Source organism: Pholis gunnellus (assembly GCF_910591455.1).
Source record: "Pholis gunnellus genome assembly, chromosome: 9".
Lineage (NCBI taxonomy): Eukaryota > Metazoa > Chordata > Actinopteri > Perciformes > Pholidae > Pholis > Pholis gunnellus.
In genome coordinates, this window is record NC_136535.1 from 2,713,450 (window position 1) to 2,737,266 (window position 23,817).

Below are 23,817 nucleotides of genomic sequence, written 5' to 3' on the forward strand. Positions count from 1 at the left end.
TGAATTTACATGCACAAAGCAGCCACACAAGATACACATACATACTGTGCCTTAGTGTTGTTCATTTTGATTTCAATTTTTCTAATTTATGACATTGCATTTTGCAACAACAGTTTAACCTAATGGAAGTGTCGTGTTTTTTCTCTCTTTGATCTATTATCATGTTGCATCTTGTGTATTGTGTATCTGGCAGGGCCGCTCCATTTTCTGTTTAATTTCTGGAGTAGCTTCTTGTCCTATCAGAGGAAGTAAATGAGCCAAGCCTCCTTTCCTCCATCTCCCTCGTTTTGTATCCTTTCAGACCCTGGGGCCAGTTTGAGTAATAGTAATTGACACATTGATCTAATAGGGCCATCATAATAGGCCTGTTACTGAGCTGGGGAATGGTGCTCGGCGTCACCTTAACATGTGCAAGGACTGACATCCCGCCATGATCCATAATGATAATTGTGATTTAGCCTTGCTTTCAACCTACGCCCCAACGTCCCCGGCATCAGGAAATCTTATTACATCTGACCCCGCATTGCCTCCATTAGAACTGGGTCATTTGTTAAAATACTGCAAAAGCAAAACAATTGAACCCTGTGCCATTTTGATTCTATAACAGTGGGTTATCATGGTCCCTTTGAATCAATTCTAGAGGCCCATTTTTCGGGATAGAGCTTTGAATTAGATTGATCGGACTCTGATAATGCTGAAATCGATGATATAGCCGCCTAAAAGTAAATTATCGTTGGGTGAAATTTTTGTATTAATCTTGATGTCTGTGCTCTTGATCGGTAATGGTTAGCCGTGCTCGCAGTGCGAGGACCTTTGACATGTTGAAGGAGACGTTAACCATGAGGACGGAAAAATGAATCAGGGATTGTTTCTTTCTCTGGCACCTCTTCTGTCTTCTCAAGTACGTATTACTGGGACTGGAGCGAGGAACACACTTGCGCTAACATCCAAGCAGTGTGTCTCACACACACACACACACACACACACACACACAGTCTATGTGCACATACTGCACATACACTTCCAGGGGGCTTACCTCATGTACCAGCCATCAAGATGGTTGTTGGATATTGTTGCAGCAGTTATTTCTTCTTGTGTCCTTGCCTTTGTTTGCGTTAAGAAAAAAATAATTGTACGTCAAAGTACTGCCTTTGGTGTGTGTGTAATGTGTGTGTGTATGTGTGTAAGCAGCGCTTGGTGATGGAGTTTTGGTATCAGCTGCAGCTTACAATCATGGTCTAGGGTAGCACAACGAAACGCAATTGTAGTCAATTTACTCTACACAAGGAAAAGTTTTGCATTTCTGTTGTGGATTTCATTTTATTTTTTGCATCCGGGGAATGGTATCAGCAGCAACAACAAAAAGTTGAATTCTCTGGCCAGTTAATATGGCCAGTATCTTCACCTTGAAATGTTCATGACATCAGGGAAACTTGGCTTTCGGTGGCATTTGGTCCGGCAGGTCTAGCTGCAGGACGTGATGATTGTCTTAAGGTCTGCTGTTCTGTGGAGAGTGGGGTTAATGTTAATGTTTTTAGTCCTAAAATAATCCGCATTTGTATCTATTTTATTGGTATTTAATGCAAGATAATGACCATGTTTCTCCAGACACTGACGTCTTCTAATGTATTAGTGTAGCCACTAACTAATACTCAAACTATACTCAAATGCACTCAGCTGTGTGTCTTTATATCAAGTACAGACAGGGTCATCTCTACAGACGATACATGACGTTGCACTTGCTTGTTCACACAAATGATGTCGAGTGAAGAAAGACTAAAGAGAGCTTGAGAGAGAAGTTCAAATCAACATACTTTCTCTCCTCAGCCATCCTGCTTGTTGATCAGTTTGAAATATTATCATAACCCTAATTTTGAGGTGGGAAAGGCGAAGGGTCTCTGCTATACTCCAATATATATTCTAAAATTGAATTTTCTCCACTGTTTGCCCTCGGCTCGTCACCCTGCGTGTGCGTGTGTCAGAGTTTTAATGGGAGAAGCAGATCTCTTTCCACCATAAAGAAGAAAAGCAGCAACAGTGATGATTGGGAAGGCAGACCGTCCTCGTCACAGTGGAGTCTGTCAGTGGAACATGGTGTGCTGCAGGAATATTCAGCATGGCTGAGGTCATCTGTGTTTTGCTGTAGTGGAAGAAAGTCTTCCCTTCTCGAGCTCGTCATTTGAACAATGCCCAGATTTCCCTTGGTGGTTTGGCAACAGCTGGTTAAACGTGTTATTTCCTAATGGTGTCTTGCACTGTCTGGAGTGTGCAGGAAGGGGCTTTCCTCATTGATCAAGTAATCAAATCAGTCTAATCTCCCTTCCTAACCTTCACTATCTAAATATAATCAATGCTAGCATGCAGGTGTTTTTATTCTTTTACAATGTACATGTTCCTTTTCTCATTAATAACTCCACTTATAGTCATTCCAAATTTACACAAATTTAGCAAACATTCAGCGTCCTTGAAACTTTAAAGTTCCAGCCAATTTCTCCTGATTGTTCAAAAAGTGTTCATGCTGAGAATGATGAGGCATATAACTGCACTCAGTATGCACAGCAGACTAAATACACCGTTGAAAGCACAGGGGTTGCATGATTAAGATTTATGTCTATATTCTCCTTGAACAGCATGTTGGACAGGCTCCCTCACCTTCTGTGCTGTGTTGATAGAGAGGCTTCTTGTACATGTGGTGCACTTCCACTATGTTGGCAATGACAACAGAGATTCTCAAGGTGTTTAGCAAAGTGATTTTGAAAAATGTTACACTAGTTGTAACCTGAACTATTTATTTTTATAAATTATATTCTATTTTTACTGTAACAACTGTGCTCCACATAACTTGCCCTCTAAAATCAATCTGCTTTTCATATTGTATGCTCCCACTTTTAAAGGATCCCTTCACACAAATTGACTTTGAGTTATTGATGTATATGTACAGTCATGATTACACTATGAATTGAAAAGACAACAACAGTAGTTTTGTGTCAGAATATATCTGTTTAAATCAGTAGTTATCATTCATCACAAGTGTCTGTATTCTGCCCTGAAGTTGTATCATTACTTACTGATGTCTGCATGAATTCTTCAGAGACTGACTAAATGCATTTGTTTTTCTGTTTTCAGGACGAGCCCTCCCTACTGTTGTGTTGACCTGTATTCTCTACGGACAGGGGAAATGGTCAAATCAATTCAGTTCAAGACGCCCATCTATGATCTCCACTGCAACAAGCAGTATGTCTGATCTAAAAACAACTCATATTTTATGATTCATTTACAACATGTTGATTTTCATTCTAATAATGGACTATTTTCTCCCTCTTCAAGTATTCTTGTTGTGAGCCTCCAAGAGAAGATTGCTGCATTTGACAGCTGCACCTTCACGAAGAAGTTCTTCGTTACAAGTAAGAAACTGTTTTAATTAGTGCTGGGCAAGTTAGCGCTTTATTATCGCGTTAACGCATTAATTAATTAACGCCGACAATTATTTTATCACGCATTAACGCATCCGCGTCCGTTGCTCACTGGTAGCGGTGGAGGAAGTCTTTAGACTACGTTGATGCAGCGTGTGGGAGAAGTAAAGACTAACAAAAGCAAGACAAGCTAACAAATGCCACAGAGAAGTGCACTAGTTTTAATACTTACAGAGTTGTTTTTCTATCGTACTTCATATGCACAGTTCAGGAGCACCCTGGTTAAAAAGTAGGAACATCATTTATGTACCAGTGTAGACACCTTTCTTTGAGGAGCTTCCTTTTTGTTTCTGATATTTTAGGCGTATTTAGGGGTGTTTTTCTGACCTGCTATTAAGTTCTGGACCGGAAAAGGAAGAATCTTTTTTTTTTTAAGATCAATTGTTATTCATATCATAAAAAAGTTAGATTTCATGTAGATTGTCATCACATGTGAAATATTATTGTATTTCCAATGGAAACACATGTCTCTACTGTATGCAGCAGCGCAAACAATCAACTAAGATATGTACTATTTTTTCCTCAACCCATTGACATTAACATGGTCAGTGACTCGGTTTGACTTGGTTACAGTGCAACCAGCCACCAAGGCCTGCCGTTCTCTCAAGCTTTGCATTGTGACTAAACTGCTTGTAGACATGATGTGAGGCCCTCCATCTGAAGCTCAACGCGGGGGAACTGTTTACAACACAGCTCCTGCATCCTGCTGGCTCTACCTGCCACGTCTGCTGCAGGAGGCTGTGGAAGAAAGGCCAGACTGCATTACAAGGCCATTGCTGTCCACTTAAGTCATTGACTGGAGTAAACTGACCTTACTGGCTGGCTTTAATGTGTCTCCTCTTTGTCTGCCTGCCTTCCCTATCAGTGTCTGAGCCACAGGAAACCAAACATGCTCAATAGTTATTAATCGTTCCTGGATGCAGGGGCCTCCTCTCCTTCGTTGTTTGGTCTGTTTGGGCCGCAGGAGCAGTAAACAAAGGGTCCTGCTATGTGTGTAGCTCCGCTTCGGATGAGCCATTCTGCTGCAGCACGTTCCTTCTCCAGGGATGAGATGGTGGACATGTCGTGTTTTTTATGAGCACTTAAGGATCGTCCCATGTTTATGTTCTTGCTTTGCATTCAAGTGGTGTGTGCTGTGAGCTGGGCCTTTCTGTTCAACTTGAGTCCACAGCCTTGTCTAGATTTTCTGAGCGGAACAATTCACAACGGTTTGGTACGTACTGTGTTTCCGTACGGTAAAGGGTGTCTGTGTCATCTGGTTATATTACAGTGTGAAACAATGATGGCTGTGCTTATTTCTCTGAAGCAGACTAATTGTTTTCACTACTCTTACAAACTCTTCATACAATTTTATGCGTGAATATTTGTAGAGGCTGGTGCTGCTGTGTCATACCTTTGCCCAGCACTGGACACTGGTGTGGTTTTGCAGACAGGATCTGATGCCACCGCTGGGGGAATTACAACAAATAGCAAGGCCTGCTGGGTAGGCCTCGACCTTAGACTGTAATTATAAATGGACGACGCGTCTGAACTTCTGCCAGCTGTAGAAAGGTGGAGCAATAGTATACCGGATGCAGGCGCTGCCATCTTCCTCTTCTGGAGAGCCACCTAGCTGCTACGTTAGCACCCCCGCAGCTGTTTGTCACACTATAATGTACATCGATGTTTTTCATAGTTCATAGTTCTATTTGAACATACATCAGCATGAAAAAAACTAACTAGAATGAGAGAAACCATATTTAGGAAAAAGCATTTAACGCACTTTGATTTTTGTAGTTTAGCCCATGGGGGCGGGGTTTAGGAGCTATGCTGCAGCCAGCCACCAGGGGCCGATTGACATGTTTTTGCCTCACTTTTGGGGAGCTGTTTATTTACTGTCTGTGAGCTGGGCCCACCACTGACGTCCGCTGTACAAGTCTGGCCCTATGGATGATCTGAGACCTCAAAGCTTCTCAGCTAATTCAATTTCTGATCTGAATCTTAAAAGTGGGCGAGAACTGCCCTCAGCCAAAAACATTTCATGTAATGTACTCAACAATATGCTTAACCTTTAGACCTGCAGGTCAACTGAGCTGCTTGCAAGGCTATGTTCATGCATACAGATCAGTTTGTACAACCTGCACAGTTTTGACGGTGTTAGACTGTGTGTTGATCCGTGAAGGTGAAATGAGGAGTTCTCTATAGGTGTCAGCTGGCTGGAGGGAGATTGTCTGAATGTTTCCTACTCGCTGTTGGCTAGTGGTCATTTACAGTAAATTTAGTACAGAGAGTACCAATCTCTGAAGACAGCAGGTACTACCCACACATCTCGAGCGCACAGCTGATGGACTGGTTCACATGAAGGAACGTTTTTTCTGATGGAACACGGTGTGTGTCTCAGTTCTCTCCCATCACTGTTGTTGTTAGTCCTCGTTCAACTTGGACTAACGTTACGTTTCATTCTCGGTTAATGAAGGTGACATTGCGTGACTGAATGCGGTGCGTTCCGTGCGCGTGAGGCAGATAGCCGGGGTAGAGGGCCTTTCAAACAGGATGCGGTTTGCTCTGCACCCGCCACGACTTCACATTGCAGCACGCTGCACCCAAAGTTCAATCAAGGGGCGCTCACGCTTTGCTCCACCTGGCAACAAGCCGTCGTGGCACCGCACTAGACATAGGAAATAATAGTAGTGCTGCTTTTAGATTCTTTACCAATTATATATACATTTTCATATTTGAATGTCAGAATGCAGAATATTCGTTGACAGTCCTAGTATATTGTATATTGCCTTGATGTACAGAATACTGTGAGAATAAGGCAGTTACTTTTATTGGTAGAGGTAGTTGTTCTTGTTGCCGTACTTACAATAATCCGATTCTGAGTCTGAAATGGTAGCAGTAGTGACACCAGTAAAAGTAAAAGTTTTACTTTGTAAACTTTAAGTACATTCGAAAAATGCAAATTTGAAATCGGGAATATCAGACTATGAGGCAGAGGTCTTTCAGGATTCAGCCTTCAGAAGCCTGATCCCTGCTTCCTTTGATTCCACTCCCCCTTCAGCCCCCTGCTCTCCACCCAGGATGTCAAACACATGTTATCTCACTGCCTGGGCTCCCCTCGGCCTTGGAGAGGCACAAAAGGCTTCTCTGGCATTACCAGCAGCCCTTGTGGCTTACCTCAACCCACTTTCTCCCCACCAACCCCCTTTCCCAACGCGGCACACTAAATTACTGTCTCCACCTCATCTGCTCCCTGAGCACTAAATTATTGTCAGCAAGCCATTTTCCCCACACCTCTACGCACTTACATTAGCTCAGTGTGTGTGTGTGTGTGCGATGAGGGCCTGTGTTTACGCACACTGGAAACTGTCTGTATCTGCTTGCATTTAAAGATATCTATGACAATATCAATCATTACTCCAGTCTGTTTACGAGCACGCGTTTGCCTGTTTTCGGTTGATTCTGTCTCGCAGCAGAAGCGATCGACGCCCCAGTAGTTGGTGCTCAGTTTTTGCTTGTTAGTCACAGCAATCCGAGTTCTCGTTTACTTCCTCATCTGTTCGAGTGGGAAGAGACAAAAAGACATTTTATCTGTTCATGAAGGCACAGCTTTGTTTGCCGTTTAGGATTATTGGTTGCTATTTTTATTTCTGCTGATAGCACACTGGTTGTGTTTGCGTGTGTGTGAGTGTGCCCACAGGGTTTCTTGTGTTAGTCAATCAGCAGAGGAGCCATCCTCAATTTATTGGGTACCACAGTCTCCATTAGCTCATGCTGCACACACACACACACACACACACACACACACAAGCCTACAGACAAATCACCCACATTAGACTCACATTTATCTTCCCAAACAAGAGACTCCCCACAAACACGTTAATGGTTTAAGATAGTTACAGACCCTCTCCTCCTGGAGAATGCTGATGAAAATCCCTGCATGTGTTCCTGTTTTTACTTGCAAACTCATGTGGTTATTTATTCCTATTGTAATCATCGTTGGTGCCCCTGTTATTTGACCATCTTTATGTCTTTTCAGGCTGCTATCCCTGCCCCGGCCCTAGTCTAAATCCAATAGCTCTGGGAAGCCGCTGGCTAGCCTACGCTGAGAACAAGGTAGTCGACACACACACACACACACACACACACACAGTCATCGACAGCAGAAGTGCCTTATCAGAAAAGGGACATATTTACAATCCCAAAAATGCATTTGATCTGCCTCTTTAATCTGTCTGGATAAACAAGTCATTCTGCGAAGAGTCCATGAGAGATGATAACATTTTGAACATCAACAGATGCATAGAGTTCTCTGTTCTCTTCTGTGTAATGGGATTGTTGAGTACTTAGAAAACCCAGAATGTTCTCTTGTGCACTCTACAATACATTTAATGCATCATAGTGTTTTGGTGCTGGCCCACTCAAGTAATTGACAGATGGGGCCACTGTTTGTGTGACTGCCTAAGGATTTCCAAAAATGACAAAATCTCGTTTTTTGAACATAAAGAGTAATACTGGGATGGAGCCATTTAAGTGATATTGTATTTGAAATTAAATCAGTGCAGATTGGCTGTTTTGTTGTGTAATGTTTATCTCAAAGCAAAACCAATTTCCTCTAAAGAGTGAAGAGGGGAGGATTTTGGATGGAGTTCATTTCTCCAAATCTTTCTCTGCAAACTCTAGATCTTCTGTCGACTAGCTTCTTGTATTCATCCGTTCATCGTTGTTTTTGCAGTTGATCAGATGTCACCAGTCTCGCGGAGGAGCTTGTGGTGACAATGCACAGTCCTACACAGCTACAGTGATCAATGCTGCCAAAGTAAGTGAAAATACAACCTGTCTACATTACAGCTTGTGTATTTTACACAACTCTACACCGGTCCTCCAAAGTGCTTCAATTTACACTATATTTTATTGTATTTTATTTTAATATATACCGTATATGTGTGTATATATATATATATATATATATATATATAGAGAGAGAGAGAGAGAGAGAGAGAGAGAGAGAGAGAGAGAGAGAGAGAGAGAGAGAATTTTAGCTTCTGCACTATTCTCTGTTCCTCATTTTTACTTGGATGATTTAATCTATATACATATAGTAGTAGCATTGTTGGAAGGAGCCTGAAAACAGCTGCTCCACTAGAATTTCTGTGCACATGACAAATGAAGAACTTGAAATGCAAAACGCAACATATTCCCAACACTTGTTATCATAATTTACTTTGAAAAAAGTTGGTGATTTTACTGCATATCAAAGCAAATACAAATTTGAGGATAATCCAGCACATAAAGTATGACACAACCGTATACAGTTTACAACTAAAAGAAACTACAATACTTTTTTCTTGTTTTTTCATCTCCATATCCTTAGTCATGTATCCCTACAGAAGGAATTACTGTAAACTAGTTTCCTTTCATTTGAAATGATTATATTGAGTTCTCTTGTTCTGTCTGCAGCCATAGGTCCTTTGGTCTGTCTTTAGCCTTTGCTCAGATAAAACAGCACACAAAGAGTATTTCCAGCTCTGCCTACACCATCTGTAAATGTGCTGACATTGGATCCACCTGGCCCGCCTGGCTGACTGGGGCTGAGCTTATGAGACACTTCATCAACCTGCCTATCTGTTTCTCCCACTGTAATCTGCTTCTCTCCAATGCTCTTGTTTCACTCATCTCCACTGGGGAGTGACTCTCAGAAGGCACACTAATAGCCAACAGCCCCTTTGATACCAAGTGAAAATTCACTCCTGGTCTGATTTAGCTGGTTGGCAACACATGCTAACTAACTAGCTCCTTTTATGGTTCTAGTCTGTCTCTCCATTTAATCCCAGTGGATGGGCTGATTGATTTACAAAAAACTATTGTATCCCATCTCCTTTGCTTAATGAGTGCCAACAGCTAGTGTGAGAGAAGTCTCATGTGTATGTTTTTTTTATTTAAGAAGTGACAATGCACATTCACTAACATAAGCCATCATTTCAATGTGCCAGGTTTAGCCACACTGGCTAATTTTCATCTGCAGTCCCTGGTTTGTCATCTGTAGCGTTCATCAGTAACAGGTTAATGGTGGTATGCAGCATGAAGAGCACTGTGTTGCTAACAGGTTAGCGACATAGTATGGGATGGACAATGGCAAGGGTGGGGTGGGGGGGGTATTGATATGCAGACAGGCAGTCTGCTTGCCCACCCTCTCCTCATTTAGGACCATATATCTCAATATGGATGACAAGGTATCTCCTTCTGGCTTGTGGCGCGACACGCTGGCTCTTAGTGCTGACGTCCAGAGACATGGAAACAAAAAAAAAAGGGGGGGGGGGGGGGTAGCAATAAAGTGTAATGGCTTTTGTTTGTAAGAAAGATAAAAGACAGAGTGCAACAGCTCTGGCCAATTGGACTCCTTGTTCCAAATTTGCTCTGTTATGGTAAATTTGTGTATCACATAAATTCTGCTGCCCATCACTCCCGGGTGTATGGTTGAGAAAGACCTTTCACATAAATGAGGTTGTAATTTGTTTAGATGGCGACATCAGTCCGTAGCTGTGTGTGTGTGTGTGTGTGTGTGTGTGTGTGTGTGTGTGTGTGTGTGTGTGTGTGTGTGTGTGTGTGTGTATGTGTGTGTGTGAGAGGGTGAGTGTTCAAGTGTTTTTGTCAGCCATCAGACACGGTCTGCCTCCACCTCCTCCCCAACCGGCAGATCAATAGCCCCTGTTTGGACTACCACTAAGAACTCCACAACTGCAGTGATTAGAAAACACATTAGTGTTGATCAATTAGGAGCCAAACGCCTCACTTAATAATTGATGGCTCTTCTGGCATTTTACATACACATACACACACACGCAGGCGTCCACACGCACACACAGGCAGCAGACACTGTTAGTGTGCCTGGCCGAGTGGCGAAGAGACAGTGGGTGATCCTCAGACCCAACAAACGCAAGGCGCCATGCTGTATTGACAGGGCCGCCTAGTCTGAATGCCTGATTAGGCTCTCCGGGGCCCCTTTGGCGCTTACACACACGCAGACACACAGTCACACGGATTGGACTCCATTAGACAAAGACAGTGTAGTAGGTGAGATAGACTCCACTTAAGCAGCACTATCCATTTCCCTCAATCGAGCCACAGAGGTGTGTTTGAGCCAGACACCCTGGCTGGGCCTTAAGCGGACACAGAGGAGCCTCACACACACACACACACACACACACACACACACACACACACACACACACACACACACACAAGTGTCTCCTGCGACCACAGCGCTACAAGTCATCAGCACTACAAGTTATCAGCAGGCATCTAGTGAACATGATGCATGCATACACACACACACAGTACTGCACATACACTCATGCATCTTCATTACCCGCAAAGGCCTAAAGCTAAGTGAAGTAGAAAATACAGTGTATTTCATAGAATACTGGAAATGTAAACATCAGGCGTTGGATTTTGAAGCACTGACATCGTCTGTTTTCTTTGTTTCCTTCCAGACCTTGAAGACAGGCCTGACAATGGTGGGTAAAGTTGTCACCCAGTTGGCCGGCACAATACCAGCAGGCACTCTGGATGAGGAGGGCACACCTCACAGTGCGAGTCGCCGCAGCCCCCACAACCCCGGCGTGGTCACCATCATTGACACACACAGTGTTGGCGAAGGACAGGTCAGTGCAGTTGTTCTGGTTTTCTTTGTTATTGCTCATGTTTTAATACATTCTTTACAAACTCTTGCGTGTGCAGTATAATCCCAGACTCATTTATTTAGTGGTATGCTTAGTATTCCCCAAGCACATGTATTTTTGCCAAAATCCTAATAATTAAAATGACTCCGCCACTACCGTCTCATTCTTGTGCATGTGCGCTGTGAGTCCATGCATTAGAATGTAGTGGAGGCAGCGAGTAAAACTGAGTTTTCTCAATAATTCAAGATAACACGTGTCAATTAAACGATATACAAATGGTTATTTTGTGGGTGAAGTATTTCTGTAATTCTTGATTGGGGGTTTTATTAAAAGGGTGTTCGGATCAAATTAGGGGGAACTTTGTCCATTTTGTTCTCCTTACTTGTCAAATGTAAGCAGTGCAGACATGTTCGTGTTGTAGTGAAAGAAAATCTTCTACAGCACACATTGTAAATGTACAACATAGTCACGTAAACACACTTAGTGCTGTTGGATTTGATAACGTATTGGTCCGTAGTTGTGTTTATGTTTTTGTAAATGAGCTTTTAATCTTTTCAAAGTTCACAACCTTGCTTTTTGTTTTTAAATAAAAAATGCTGTTAAACACCTGCCTCCATTTACTGGGAATAGCAACTGCTGCAAAATTTACCTTCCAATAATTTACAGACAAATGCTTCATTCAAAAGTCTATGAATGACGTTCTTATTCACTTTTGCTTGGCCATAAATTAATATATTATGAGGACAAGGTCATATTTAATGCAGAAATTATAGGGTAAAACAACTATTCCAATTCAAATGCAGTCCTTTCAGGTTTTTATATCGCCAAGTCTAAGAGATGATCACGAAAGGGAAAACTTGGAGGCCGTGAAGTTGTTGAAGAAATCCCTTAAATGTGGTTCTTAGAGATTTACAGCCACCACGGGCAGAGGCCTGGCCACTCTCAGTATCTAGAGCGGATGTGAGAAGAATCCTTCTGAGAGAATAGGAGTAAAGCTGCTGGGCCTGATGACATCCCTGGCCGAGTACTAAGAACATGTGCCAACCGGCTAGTCGACGTTGATATTCACAACATATCACTGTCACAGGAGTGTTCCCACCTGCTTCAAGACCATCGTCCCTGTACCTAACAGGTCTGCAGTTTCTAGTTTAAAGGATTACCGCCCTGTGGCACTCGCCCCCATTCTGATGCAGTGCTTTGAGAAAGTGGTTCTCCAGCACATCCAAAACAACCTCCCAGCCAACCCTAACCCTCAACCAGTTTGTATACAGAGCCAACAGATCCACACAGGATGGCGTCTCCACTGACTCTACCCTGCCCTCACTCATCTGGAAAATAACAACACCTACATCAGAATGTTGTTTGTTGATTTCAGCTCAACATCCAACACATTCTCACCCATGAAACTGATTGGAGAAGTTAGCACTCTTGGCTCGAGTATCTCACTCTGCAACTGGTTATTGGACTTCCTCACAAATAGACCAGACAGTATGGATTGCTCTAATGATGAACATCGGAGCCCCCCAGGGCTGTGTGCTCAGCCCCCTCCTGTTCACGCTGTACACCAAGACTGCAATCCTCATCATGTGGAGAACTCTGTTGTGTCAACAGTATTAAAACCAAGGAGCTGATTGGTGATTTTAGGAAAAAGGAGGCAAAGACACCCCCCTGTCTACATCAATGGAGCGGATTCCTGGGAATCACAGTAAACCTCGCAAGGTCATCAGGCATCTCCATCCTGGTCAAAAAAGAGATCAGAAACAGCTGTATTTCCCAAAGAAAACTTATGAAGGCCAAAATCCTGTGCCAAGTTCTTGTTAACTTCTACAGTGGAGCAATAGCAAGCATCATGGCTGGAAGCATTACAAACTGGCATGGGATGTGGCACCAATTTGTTCTTGGCTTTTTGCCGCTCTCTCTTGTCATGTGTGACCCAGGTAAACATAACGTTGACAGACACATCTCCAAGGTTGTCTTTTTTACCTCTGGCTTGGAAACACTTGGGTCCATTCACCTAACCCTGCACAACTCGCTGAAAGGTGTGACTTTGACTTTGACTGCTCTGTAAACAGTCAGCTGTTGGTCTGTAATCCTAGAGGAAGCTCAAGGCTGAGCGAGCGCACACGTCAAATAAAGTCTTAACATTCAATGTATATTTTTTCTTTTAACATTTTTTCTCACCAAATTATTGTTGTCAGAAGGGGTGGGCCTTAAACAACAGTATGTATTTTTACAATATTGATAGCACGAAATATGACCACTTTGGCAAGCAGTCATCAAAATGCTGAAGAAAGTAATTGTAAAAAATCTGCACGATTGTATAGTTTCGCACCATGAATAAAGGCATTAACCAATCACGTTGTGCGGATCGGACATATTCAAAATGTACAGTATAGTGTACAACAACAGTCAGAAATATGATAGCAAACTTTATTGCTGATTTCAACCTTGACAAAGGCAGTGCATACAAGATCCACTCTTTCCGTTCTTACCTTTCACAATAAAAGCCCTAAACATATACAGTACACGATTCTGCTCCACCATAACCCGGGACCTCAAGTGGGAGCTTAACATCAGCTCCATCACCAAGAAGGCAGCTAAAGATGTTCAACCTGCCAAAAAAACAATGATGGTTCACTTCTTCTCTGCCATCATTGAGTCCATCTTCTCCTCCTCCATCACCATCTGGTATTTTACTGTGTTTATTGTTATAAACCAGTCACCAAGTCAAATTAATTGAACGTGCAAACATACTTGGCAATAAACTGTTTCTGATTCTGATATACTACATGGGTCTAACACTGGTTATGGTTTGAACCATGCCAGTTGCCTTCAGAAGGATCTCCCTTGAACATGTAAAGAAAAGCTAAAAGCTTTTATCCCCTTAACCATGATTAATCACACTGCAGTAGCTGTCACATTTTTAATGAGGCGTGTTTGCATACATAGTACAGTTTGTCAGTGATGTAGCCACCACACACGCATTCACCGCCTCCTCCGTCTCTCTTAAACATGGACTGTAGCCGCCCTGTAGCCAGTGTGTTGTCTCATAAGCTGGACCTAAGCCTTCAGAAGCAGGCCTGCACTCTGTCACCAGCCGACACACTGTAACCGTACACTGGCCATAAACACTGACTAGGCCTGGCCAGCAGGGAGGGGAAAGCGAGGAGCGTAGGAGAAATAGATGACGAGGGGGGAGGAGTGGGAGGCAGGGGAGGGCAGTACAGAGTGAACTATGTTCGGGGGTTGGGCTGTTATTTTTAGTGAATTGGGAAAAGGCAGGTAAATGATAGAGACGGGTTCCTGTGTCAGTGTGGCGGTCCAGGATATTCCCATGTCTTTCAGGCTTTGAAATACGTTATTTGGAACAGCAGCCCCATAACACACAGGCAGACACTCTCCCCTGTGTACTGGGCTTGGTTCTCTGGAGGACACTCTAGTTTCAAAGGGCTCCAGCAGGATTCCCTCACAGAACAACACTGTCTGCCGGCATTGTAATAAAAGTGATCTGCTTCATGTCACCAGCCTCTTTCTTTCTTTGTATTCTCCCCTCCCTTTTTTCTTTCCCCCCCCTGCTTATTTTCTTGCTTGTAGTCTGAGACGAAAGCCCTTTAGTTTTTCGAAGCTGTTTCTTGTTTGGACTAGTTCCTATTTAAAATGCTCAGCCAGCCTCCCTGACATCGTTAATGCAACACTGTGGCCAAATGCAACCCTGTGTATACGCTCTCGCTCTCTCTCACGCACACACACTTGTGCACAACGTGGCCCCATGTCTGGTCTTATTTCTAATCGCTCTTCGTGACTAAAGGGATTTTCTGCCAGCTCCTGGTCCGGGCTCAGCCTTTGTTAGATTCGTCCCCGTCTCGAGAAGAGACTTCATACAGAGATTTAGGAGCTGCCTCTAGTTGTGCAAAGTGACTTATAATTTAATTTTCTAACTTTCAGAAGTAGCAAGCCAAACCCAGATTTGACGCCAGTTGCTGCCTGTTTACGGGAAAACCCGGCCGCTGTCATGGGTTATTGTCAAAGCCACATGTGAAAAGCCACATTATTGCCAAAGTAAATGTGTAAATACTCTTGTATGTTGTTGGGTCAAACCCCGTCCACACTGGTCTCAGTACAGCCTCTTACTGAAGCACCAGCACTGATCAAATATAGCTGTAACTAAATGATTCTTCATTTCTTTGATGCAGAACTAAGAGAGCGATTTTGAACAACTTTTGTTTGTCTTTTTTATTGCCTATCAGGTGATATGCTCATTATTTTCTATCCACAAGAGGGCAATGACACATTCAGAAAGGAGCTCGACCTCCAGCTATTTCACTGTGGGGTGATGTCAAAGAACGCTGCTGAGTGTGGTGATGATATCACACCAAACCAACATGTGAAGAGAAATCCTAGAGCAGGGGAAAGTCCCGCTCTGGGTTCAATGTTCTTATTGTTAGAAAATGATTTTGAGTTTCTGTGTGTGTGTGTGTGTGTGTGTGTGTATATATACTCCAGGTCTTGGTGAGTGAGGACTCGGATGGAGAAGGAGTGGTGGCTCACTTCCCAGCTCATGACAAACCCATATCCTGTATGCAATTCAACCCCAGTGGTAAGACACACTTTTACTCACACACACGCACACATTTCTTTTTTTTTTGAGGAAAGAGCTGGAGCGCTCTATGCAAGTTGGGAAGACATAGAAAGCAGGAGAGAGATTACACTTCCATGCAAGTGGTGTGTGATTGGCTCACATGAGGCCTCATCTAGTCACCCAAATGCATTCATAGTGTGTGTATTCATTTTGGATTATACACAATGAACATGTGTGTAACTTGAGTTTCCCCAACACATGCCTTTACACCAACCTTAAGTGGTGGATGCTGATATCTCCATAGAAACATATATCTCCTTCCAACCACTCTGTGTAACGCGTATCTCTATTCCAAAACGTTCAAACATGATTAGCTCCAAACCTACAAAATCAGCCTAAAAAAAGAAGAAAATCAGAAGCCATTACATGAGAGTCTATGGAGCAGAGCCGGATCGTTGTTGGACCCTGCTGCGAGCTGGCTGATGCTACGCTACGATTGGCCAGTCTGCATTTGTGGGGCGGGACATAGCGAAGGGTCTATTGGAAGGTTTTCTTCACCCATTTCTACAATTTCTGTTAAACTGGGATCTGTGCGGTGTCATTCAATAGACATGCAGCTACTCAAGTGGCAACCGGTCACTTAAGACATTTGTCAAAAATGTAAGATATTATTATTATTTAGATATACTTTTTTTTACGATGTATTTTAAAGGGAATGAATCGGTGTGCTGAACTCAAATTTGACACTCCTTTCTCACCATAGTGTTTTAGTCCGGCATCTCTTTTTCCACTCTCTTAGCAATGCTGACCCCAAACATAAAGGGACAGTAGGTGCTTTGTAAGTGTGAACAGGCTACCTCGTCAGTCTGTGTGTGAGCTTGTGTATGTTCCTGTTACTCCTGTGGTGTGCGTGTGTGTGTGTGTGTTCACGTTCACTTATTTTATGCTGTGTGTGTGCGAATGTGCAGTTAATAAAGGAGCCGCTGAGAGATGACTCTCACCCCATGACCTCCAAGCCCCAAGAATCCTTCACTTACCTAGACTTATGACTACACTCAGCAGCTCTGTCTGAGCAGGATCAGGAGGATATTGCAGACAAAGGCAGACAGGCTGTCAAGACCCCACCTACTCCCACCTTCACCTCCCCAAAAATCACATAGAGAAAGAACACAACCCAGCTTATTCAGCTAATGGCACTATTACCTGCTTTAAAGTACATCAACAAAAGAGACATGTTTTACGCTTCTGCAATGCCGCCGCGGGTCGGGACGGCTAGTCATAGTATGATCATTTTTGCTACCGATGCCTTCAATTCAATACCAATAACACAATGATTCTATTGTTGATGCTTTGTGTGAGTGAAAACCTCAGGGCCTAATGAGTAGACTCACTATGTTTCTATAAATACATGTCTCTACTGTATGTACAATTGTTTATTAACATTCAGTTTTCTTGAAATGACAGCTCATTTCACAATGACAGTCTGTAACTGTGAAGGTATTAGGTGAAAGCAAAACCAAAATGTTTGCAACGTGAAAAGAAAATAGAAATCAAACAGATTTTATTCCATATCCAAATTCTGAAATCAAATTACAAGTTTTTTCTTTTTTATATATTCATCAGTTGCTTATCCAAATATTTATTGTCAATTTTCAAAATTCACATGAACCAGGCTTCACATTGAAGGAGTGGTTCATATATTAGATCCACTTTATTAAAAAAGGTGACTAGCTAACCAGTTGGGCGCGCTCACATGCACTAACATGCTCGCACGGCCGGGCCGGCTGTGTAAACGACACACAGAGGATCTGGGACTTCATCACACGCACAGAGGGAGAGAGACGTCATTCTCTGCTCAGGTTGAGATTACTCAAATAGCTGTTTGCTGCTGTATTCATTCTCTGAATTTAGAATTTAGCAGCTTTAATATGTTGCTGGCCGAATGCATGCTGTGGCTCACACAGTCGCTTTAGAGCTCGGTGAATCCCTCTCAGGCTGATGTGTTGCAGATACAGTCATTAACCCAAACAGTTGGAGTTGCCAACGTTGCAGTGGCTTTCCAAAACATTTGATAACCAGTGACCAGCTGTTGCCAAACTAGCCAACATGAGTTGTAGGAAACATTAAAAGAAAAAAAGTGCCAGCAGGAGCCAGTGAAGCTGAATTTGTGCAGCGCAAACTTTAAATTACAGTCAGTACACATTTGGAACATGGAGTAAATCATGTTCTAACAAACCGTTTCATTTGTTGCGGACGTGAACACGAGTAACCAGCGATGTAGATGTTAAAAGTCTCTATGCTATGTCTATGGTCAGTTTCATTTGAATACAAATGTGTGATTTGTGTTCTGTCTTTTTCAAACCTTTATCTCTGTTAACATCGAAGCGCTGCACCCTCAGCAGAGCACTAAACAGTAGACTTGGTAGTAAGTTTCAGTGTTTATACTGAATCTCCGTCACCCTTTCCACAGCGAACCGTCAACTTTAAAATTCCAAACACACTTCTAATCTTTCAGACTCATTTACTGTGAGCCAAATCTAAAGAGCAGATACATGTTAAAAATACAACTGAAGACAGCGCCAGAAAAACACAGATTTCTCCTTTTCCCCCACTTTAATCAGGGTGTGTAATGAGTAGAAACTCCTCTTTTACACTGTTGTGACTGCAGGACTTTCCTTAGTTTTTATTCTTCTATTTTCATTACTGAGCTGCCTGCTGTGGACCGTCTCATTATTAGAGGCCTCTTAATTTGATCAGAGCCCAAATCCTGAGTGACGTGTTCATTGGTCTGGCTTGAAGTGAACTCGTTCCAAGGATTTAGGGGAAGTGGCCTTTACTGAACTACCTTGCTGGGCCTTCTAAGGCTCCCTTAGTGGTCGAGCTCAACATGGCAGAAAAAAAGAAAGATATAGATTTTGCAGGAAACAATGATATGATTCAAACAGAGCATGGAAAGCCCTGAAGTTTTGGCCGGGAAGAGTTATGTAAGAAACCCCAGTGGCTTGTGTGTGTTGGAGGCTCTACAGAGGGCGGGCCGGTGGCCGCCAGCTCTTGGTGTGCCGGCTGGCGCTTTGCGGCACTTCGGTCGATCTGTGGATCTATTCCTAGTGGTGTAATTAGAGGGACGCAGATGAAGTGCAGTGGCAAAGCGCTTTCTTTAACAGCTGCAATGTGTGTGCGCTTGTTTTCTTTCACGTCTCGTCCTCTTCACCCGTGCTTAACGATCCTTGACTTGATTATTAGGTACGATGCCAAGGTCAAAATACACTCCTGTTTTGATGGCGGAGATACTGTCCAACATCTTGTGCATTACTTTTGAGTGTGACTGGCACTAGATGGAGTGATTGATCCAGCAACCATGCAAGGATCAAGTGTTCCACATGCAGTGGTGGGAGAAGTATTCAGACCATTTACATAGTAAAAGTAGCAACACCACCATGTATATAACATATTCAGAAGTTTTTGTCCTACATTTCAAAGTTCAAATTAAAGTCAATGGAAAAAATGTACTTAGATATCAAAACAAAAAACATTCATTATGAAGAACAGCTCATTTCAGAGCTAATTTGTATACATAACTACTTATGTTTTGAGAAGAAATAAGCTAACATTTTGCTATGATGGTTGTTTCTTTCAGTAGTTTATTTAGTCAGTAGTCCGTGTATATTAAATACGTTGGTAGGAAGAAGGTTCAAGAGTATTGTTGGGCATGGATGTTCCACATCTCAAGCAAGTAGTTAAACTGGATGAGTGAGTTATCGTGCTGCCTGTACTGAGACATGAATGACTCGTATATATATATTGTATTTAAACTAGATGCAGTATACTTCCACCTTTTGTGCTGAGAAGAATCTCTTGCATTCCCTTTTTCAGTCTCATAAAACACTGCCACAGAATCAGAAGTTGATTTTTGTGCAGCCGTTGAAGTGTTCTGAATATGGCAGTTGTGAATACCCCATCAAAGCCAGAAGTAATGGCAGATGAATCAAGACTGAGTCTCTCCCCACACGGAACTGTCCCATAAACCATGCCCCTGGTTTAGTAACAGGACGGTCTAATGAATAGCCTGGCCCGCCGAGCCTGAACATTGAGGCAGCTGTGCCGTGAAGGCAGCTCTCCATGGTGTAATAACTCTGTCTCTCCATCCTACTGATGTGTGAAAGAAACCAGGCCGTCGCCGAAAAAACCCTGGACCCACACGCACATGTTGAACACGAGGGGGAACTCCCACACGCAGGCAGCTTCGCTCGGCCACACATTTATAGCCACACATTTAGCATGGATTGAGTTGTGTCTTCACACCAAGATAGTAATTAGCAACTCACAGCTGGCTCTGATGTGATTTACAACAGCTACTCTGCAGGGCTCTCTCAGTATTTTCACTGGTTGTACTTCCCATCCTCAATTCTTCTTAGACTGCTGTATTGTTGGGTAATGGTTTAACAGTGATTACAAGTTTATAGTGACAGTAGTTGTTAAAGAAGTTGTCAAAGCCAGGGCTGGTGCCTCAGCTATATTTCCCAATAGAAGTTAGTGCTTTTCTGTGCTGTCCATGCTAGCAGAGGCATGAGGGTCGATAACTTACTTACTCTAGACATTCAGAGCATTAATATAGCAGCACACAACTATTTAGTATGTAAAGATTTTGTGGAGTATTATCTACCTGAGAAGTGAATGAAGTCATTTTCACTCTGTGTGTGTGTGTGTGTGTGTGTGTGTGTGTGTGTGTGTGTGTGTTGTAATCTTTTCTATGCTTTGTTTACATAGTTGGGCCGGCTGTGCATGTCTTTGAGTGCATGTGAGCGTGCCTCCACCCACGGCCTCTGCTTTGCACCGCTGTCAAACGGCGGTTACAGCTGATACAGCTCAGCCCGTCGCCATGTTGAGAGCCATGTGGAGGCAATAGATTTCGTTTTGAGCACATTTAAACCATGTATTGGCCTTTCATCTTTTTGCTGTCAGCAATAACGTAGTCAATGTCAAATGGTTCTGCAGTACAGACCCGGGTGCTCTCTGAAGTAATTGTAGAAATGACTTTGAGAACTCTGCTAGAGACGAGGAACAACCGTGCTTTGCCCCAATCTTTTTCTAATATTATTTGTGTGAATCTGAACATTTGGTCAAGGCACTTGTGATCAAGCAGTGCTAGTATGATAGCGTGTCCTGTATACTTGAATAGGTTTTATGGACACATTTCAGCCATATTGGTGAAATCTTGCTCACAACGGTCCATTCACCTGTCGACTAAAAACAATTCAATTATCCAAACAGAACATCTCAACAACAAGAAGAAGAGGTCAACTCAGAATACATTTCCTGAGTTTCTGTAAGTGAAACCAGCACTGACCTGAAGTGATGAATAGCCCTGGAATATTTGCTGTCTTGGTTGCATGGCCGGAGGTAAAGAGAGTGACTGTGACTCCGGGCCTATGGAAAGCTTGGCTGAGAGACTCACCCAGCTCCCCCTTTGCCCGACCCTCACCAACACCCCAGACACCCCAGACAGTGTGGAGTCATTCACTGCCCACACGGCGGTAACACGCCGGTCATTGTAACTTTTTTACCGTATGTGTGTAGGTGGGTGGCTTTAGGGATGAGGTGAGTTGCAAGTTTGAACTGGCTGCAGCGGCCATGCAAAGGAATTACAGAGAGCTGGACAGAGTATCTTCATTTACAATTTTACATTTTAATTTACATTTTCTGTAGACAAATTCAATTTATTGTAACATATTTTGACTCAAAGTGTAAAAGCTTCCGGTGGCCCCCAAGGCGTGTGATGTTTATTTCACCCCAAAATACAAAGGTGTTGCATAGAACAAATAACTAGCTGACTATATCAACAGTAAATACAAGCAGACAGACCAGTAGCCAATAGAATCAAGAGTTCATCCCCAAAGCCACCTGGAACGGCGCTGGGCTGTGAGGCGGTGGTAGAATTGTGGCCACGCTTCCAATCGTACATTTAAATGCTACTATTGTTAAAATGAATACAATATTATGAATAGCATATTTCCTTACAAGCATACATATGAGTAGCTCAACAAACTATACTAAACTTATCTATGCAAGCAATACACAAAAGCAAAAATGTAAAATATTGCAGCCGACGTGAAGATGGTCAGGTTACACATTGGAACTCGTTGCTACTGCTTTCTGTTCCTCTGCGTCCTCTTGCCGTTGCATCTCCTGCATATTGCAAACTGACAGAGCGGACATGCCGCTTTTACTATTCTGTCCTCATCAAATATTCCATTTTCCTCCTCCGCGAATCGCCACCTTACCGTGGTGGAGGAGTTTGCGTGGCTCAGTGATCCTGGGAGCTATGTTGTCCGGGGCAGTAGCCCCTGGTAGGGTCTCCCAAGGCAAACAGGTCTCAGGGGAGAGCCCAGACTAAGAGCGGTTCAAAACAACCCTGATGATAAGCAGCCCACGGACTTCAGCCACCTCGCCCGGACCAGGGAAACCGGGGCACCCTCCCGGAGCCAGACCCAGGAGGGGAGCTCGTCGGCGAGCGTCTGGTGGCCGGGCCTTCGCCCATGGGGCCTGGTCAGGCTCAGCCCAAAGAAACAACATGGAGCAGCCACCCTGTGGACCCACCACCCGCAGGGACAAGCATCGGGTCGAGTGCAATGCAGACCGGGCGGCGGGTCAGGCCGGAGGCCTGGGCGAGCCGATTACCGGCAGCATAGACTAGCTCTAGGGACGTGGAACGTCACCTCACTAGCGGGGAAAGAGCCGGAGCTGGTGCAGGAGGTGGAGCGATACCAGCTAGATATAGTTGGACTCACCTTCACACACAGTACTGGCTCTGGAACCAAGCTCCTGGAGAAGGGTTGGACTTTGTCCTTTTCCGGAGTTGCCCAAGGTGAGAGGCGCCGGGCAGGAGTGGGGATACTCACGAGCCCCCGGCTGAGCGCCGCTGTGTTGGAGTTCTCCCCAGAGAACGAGAGGGTCGCCTCCATGCGCCTACGGGTTGTGGGGAGCAAGGCTCTGACTGTGGTTTGTGCTTATGCACCAAACAGCAGTTCAGAGTATCCGGCCTTCTTGGAGTCGGTGGGAGGGGTCCTGGAAAGGGCGCCGTCTGCCGACTCCATAGTTCTCCTGGGGGACTTCAACGCTCACGTGGGCAATGACGGAGAAACCTGGCGGGGGGTGATTGGGAGGAACGGCTTGCCCGATCTGAACCCGAGTGGTGTCTTGTTATTGGACTTCTGTGCTAGCCACGGTTTGGCCATAACGAACACCATGTTCGAACATAAGGTGGTTCATAAGTGTACCTGGTACCAGAACACCTTAGGCCGGAGATCAATGATCGACTTTGTAATCGTATCATCTGATCTGCGGCCGTATGTCTTGGACACTCGGGTGAAGAGAGGAGCAGAGCTGTCAACTGATCACCACCTGGTGGTGAGTTGGATCAGATGGCAGGGGAACCGGTTGGAAAGACCCGGCAAGCCCAAACGTATAGTGAGGGTGAACTGGGAACGTCTGGCGGAGGACCCTGTCCGGGAGGTCTTTAACTCCCACCTCCGGAAGAACTTCTCACACATCCCGAGGGAGGTTGGGAACATGGAATCCGAATGGACCATGTTCAAAGCCTCTATTGTGGACGCGGCCGCTAGGAGCTGTGGCCGGAAGGTCATCGGTGCCTGTCGTGGCGGCAACCCGAGAACCCGATGGTGGACACCGGAGGTGAGGGAAGCCGTCAAGCTGAAGAAGGAGGCCTTCAGGGCCTGTCTGGCCCAGGGGTCTCCTGAAGCAGCTGAGAGGTACCGGGAGGCCAGAAGGACTGCAGCTGCGGTGGTCGCGGGTGCTAAAACTCGAGCATGGGAGGAGTTCGGGGAGGCCATGGAGAAGGACTTTCGGTTGGCCTGAAGGAGGTTCTGGCAAACCATCCGACGACTCAGGAAGGGAAAGCAGGGCCTCCCCCAGGCTGTTCTCAGCAGGGGGGGGGGAACTGTTGACCCGGACGGGGGACATCGTCGGGCGGTGGAAAGAACACTTTGAGGAACTCCTAAACCCGACCAACATGTCCTCTGCAGAGGAGGCAGCGCCTGAAGACCTGGGGGGCTCACCCATATCCCTGGCAGAGGTCGCTAAGGTA

At 44.2% G+C, this 23,817-nt stretch overlaps 1 protein-coding gene across 2 annotated transcripts in view; it reads left to right on the top strand.

Annotated features, from left to right (window-relative positions):
* bcas3 (BCAS3 microtubule associated cell migration factor) overlaps window positions 1-23,817 on the top strand; it is a 360,714-nt gene that overhangs the window by 43,930 nt on the left and 292,967 nt on the right. For both annotated transcript variants that reach the window (XM_079166673.1, XM_079166674.1), the window contains exons 8-13: window positions 3,127-3,234; window positions 3,328-3,404; window positions 7,492-7,568; window positions 8,188-8,271; window positions 10,946-11,116; window positions 15,638-15,731. In XM_079166673.1, coding sequence (XP_079022799.1) covers window positions 3,127-3,234; window positions 3,328-3,404; window positions 7,492-7,568; window positions 8,188-8,271; window positions 10,946-11,116; window positions 15,638-15,731 — 611 coding nt within the window. The remainder of the gene's footprint in view (window positions 1-3,126; window positions 3,235-3,327; window positions 3,405-7,491; window positions 7,569-8,187; window positions 8,272-10,945; window positions 11,117-15,637; window positions 15,732-23,817) is intronic.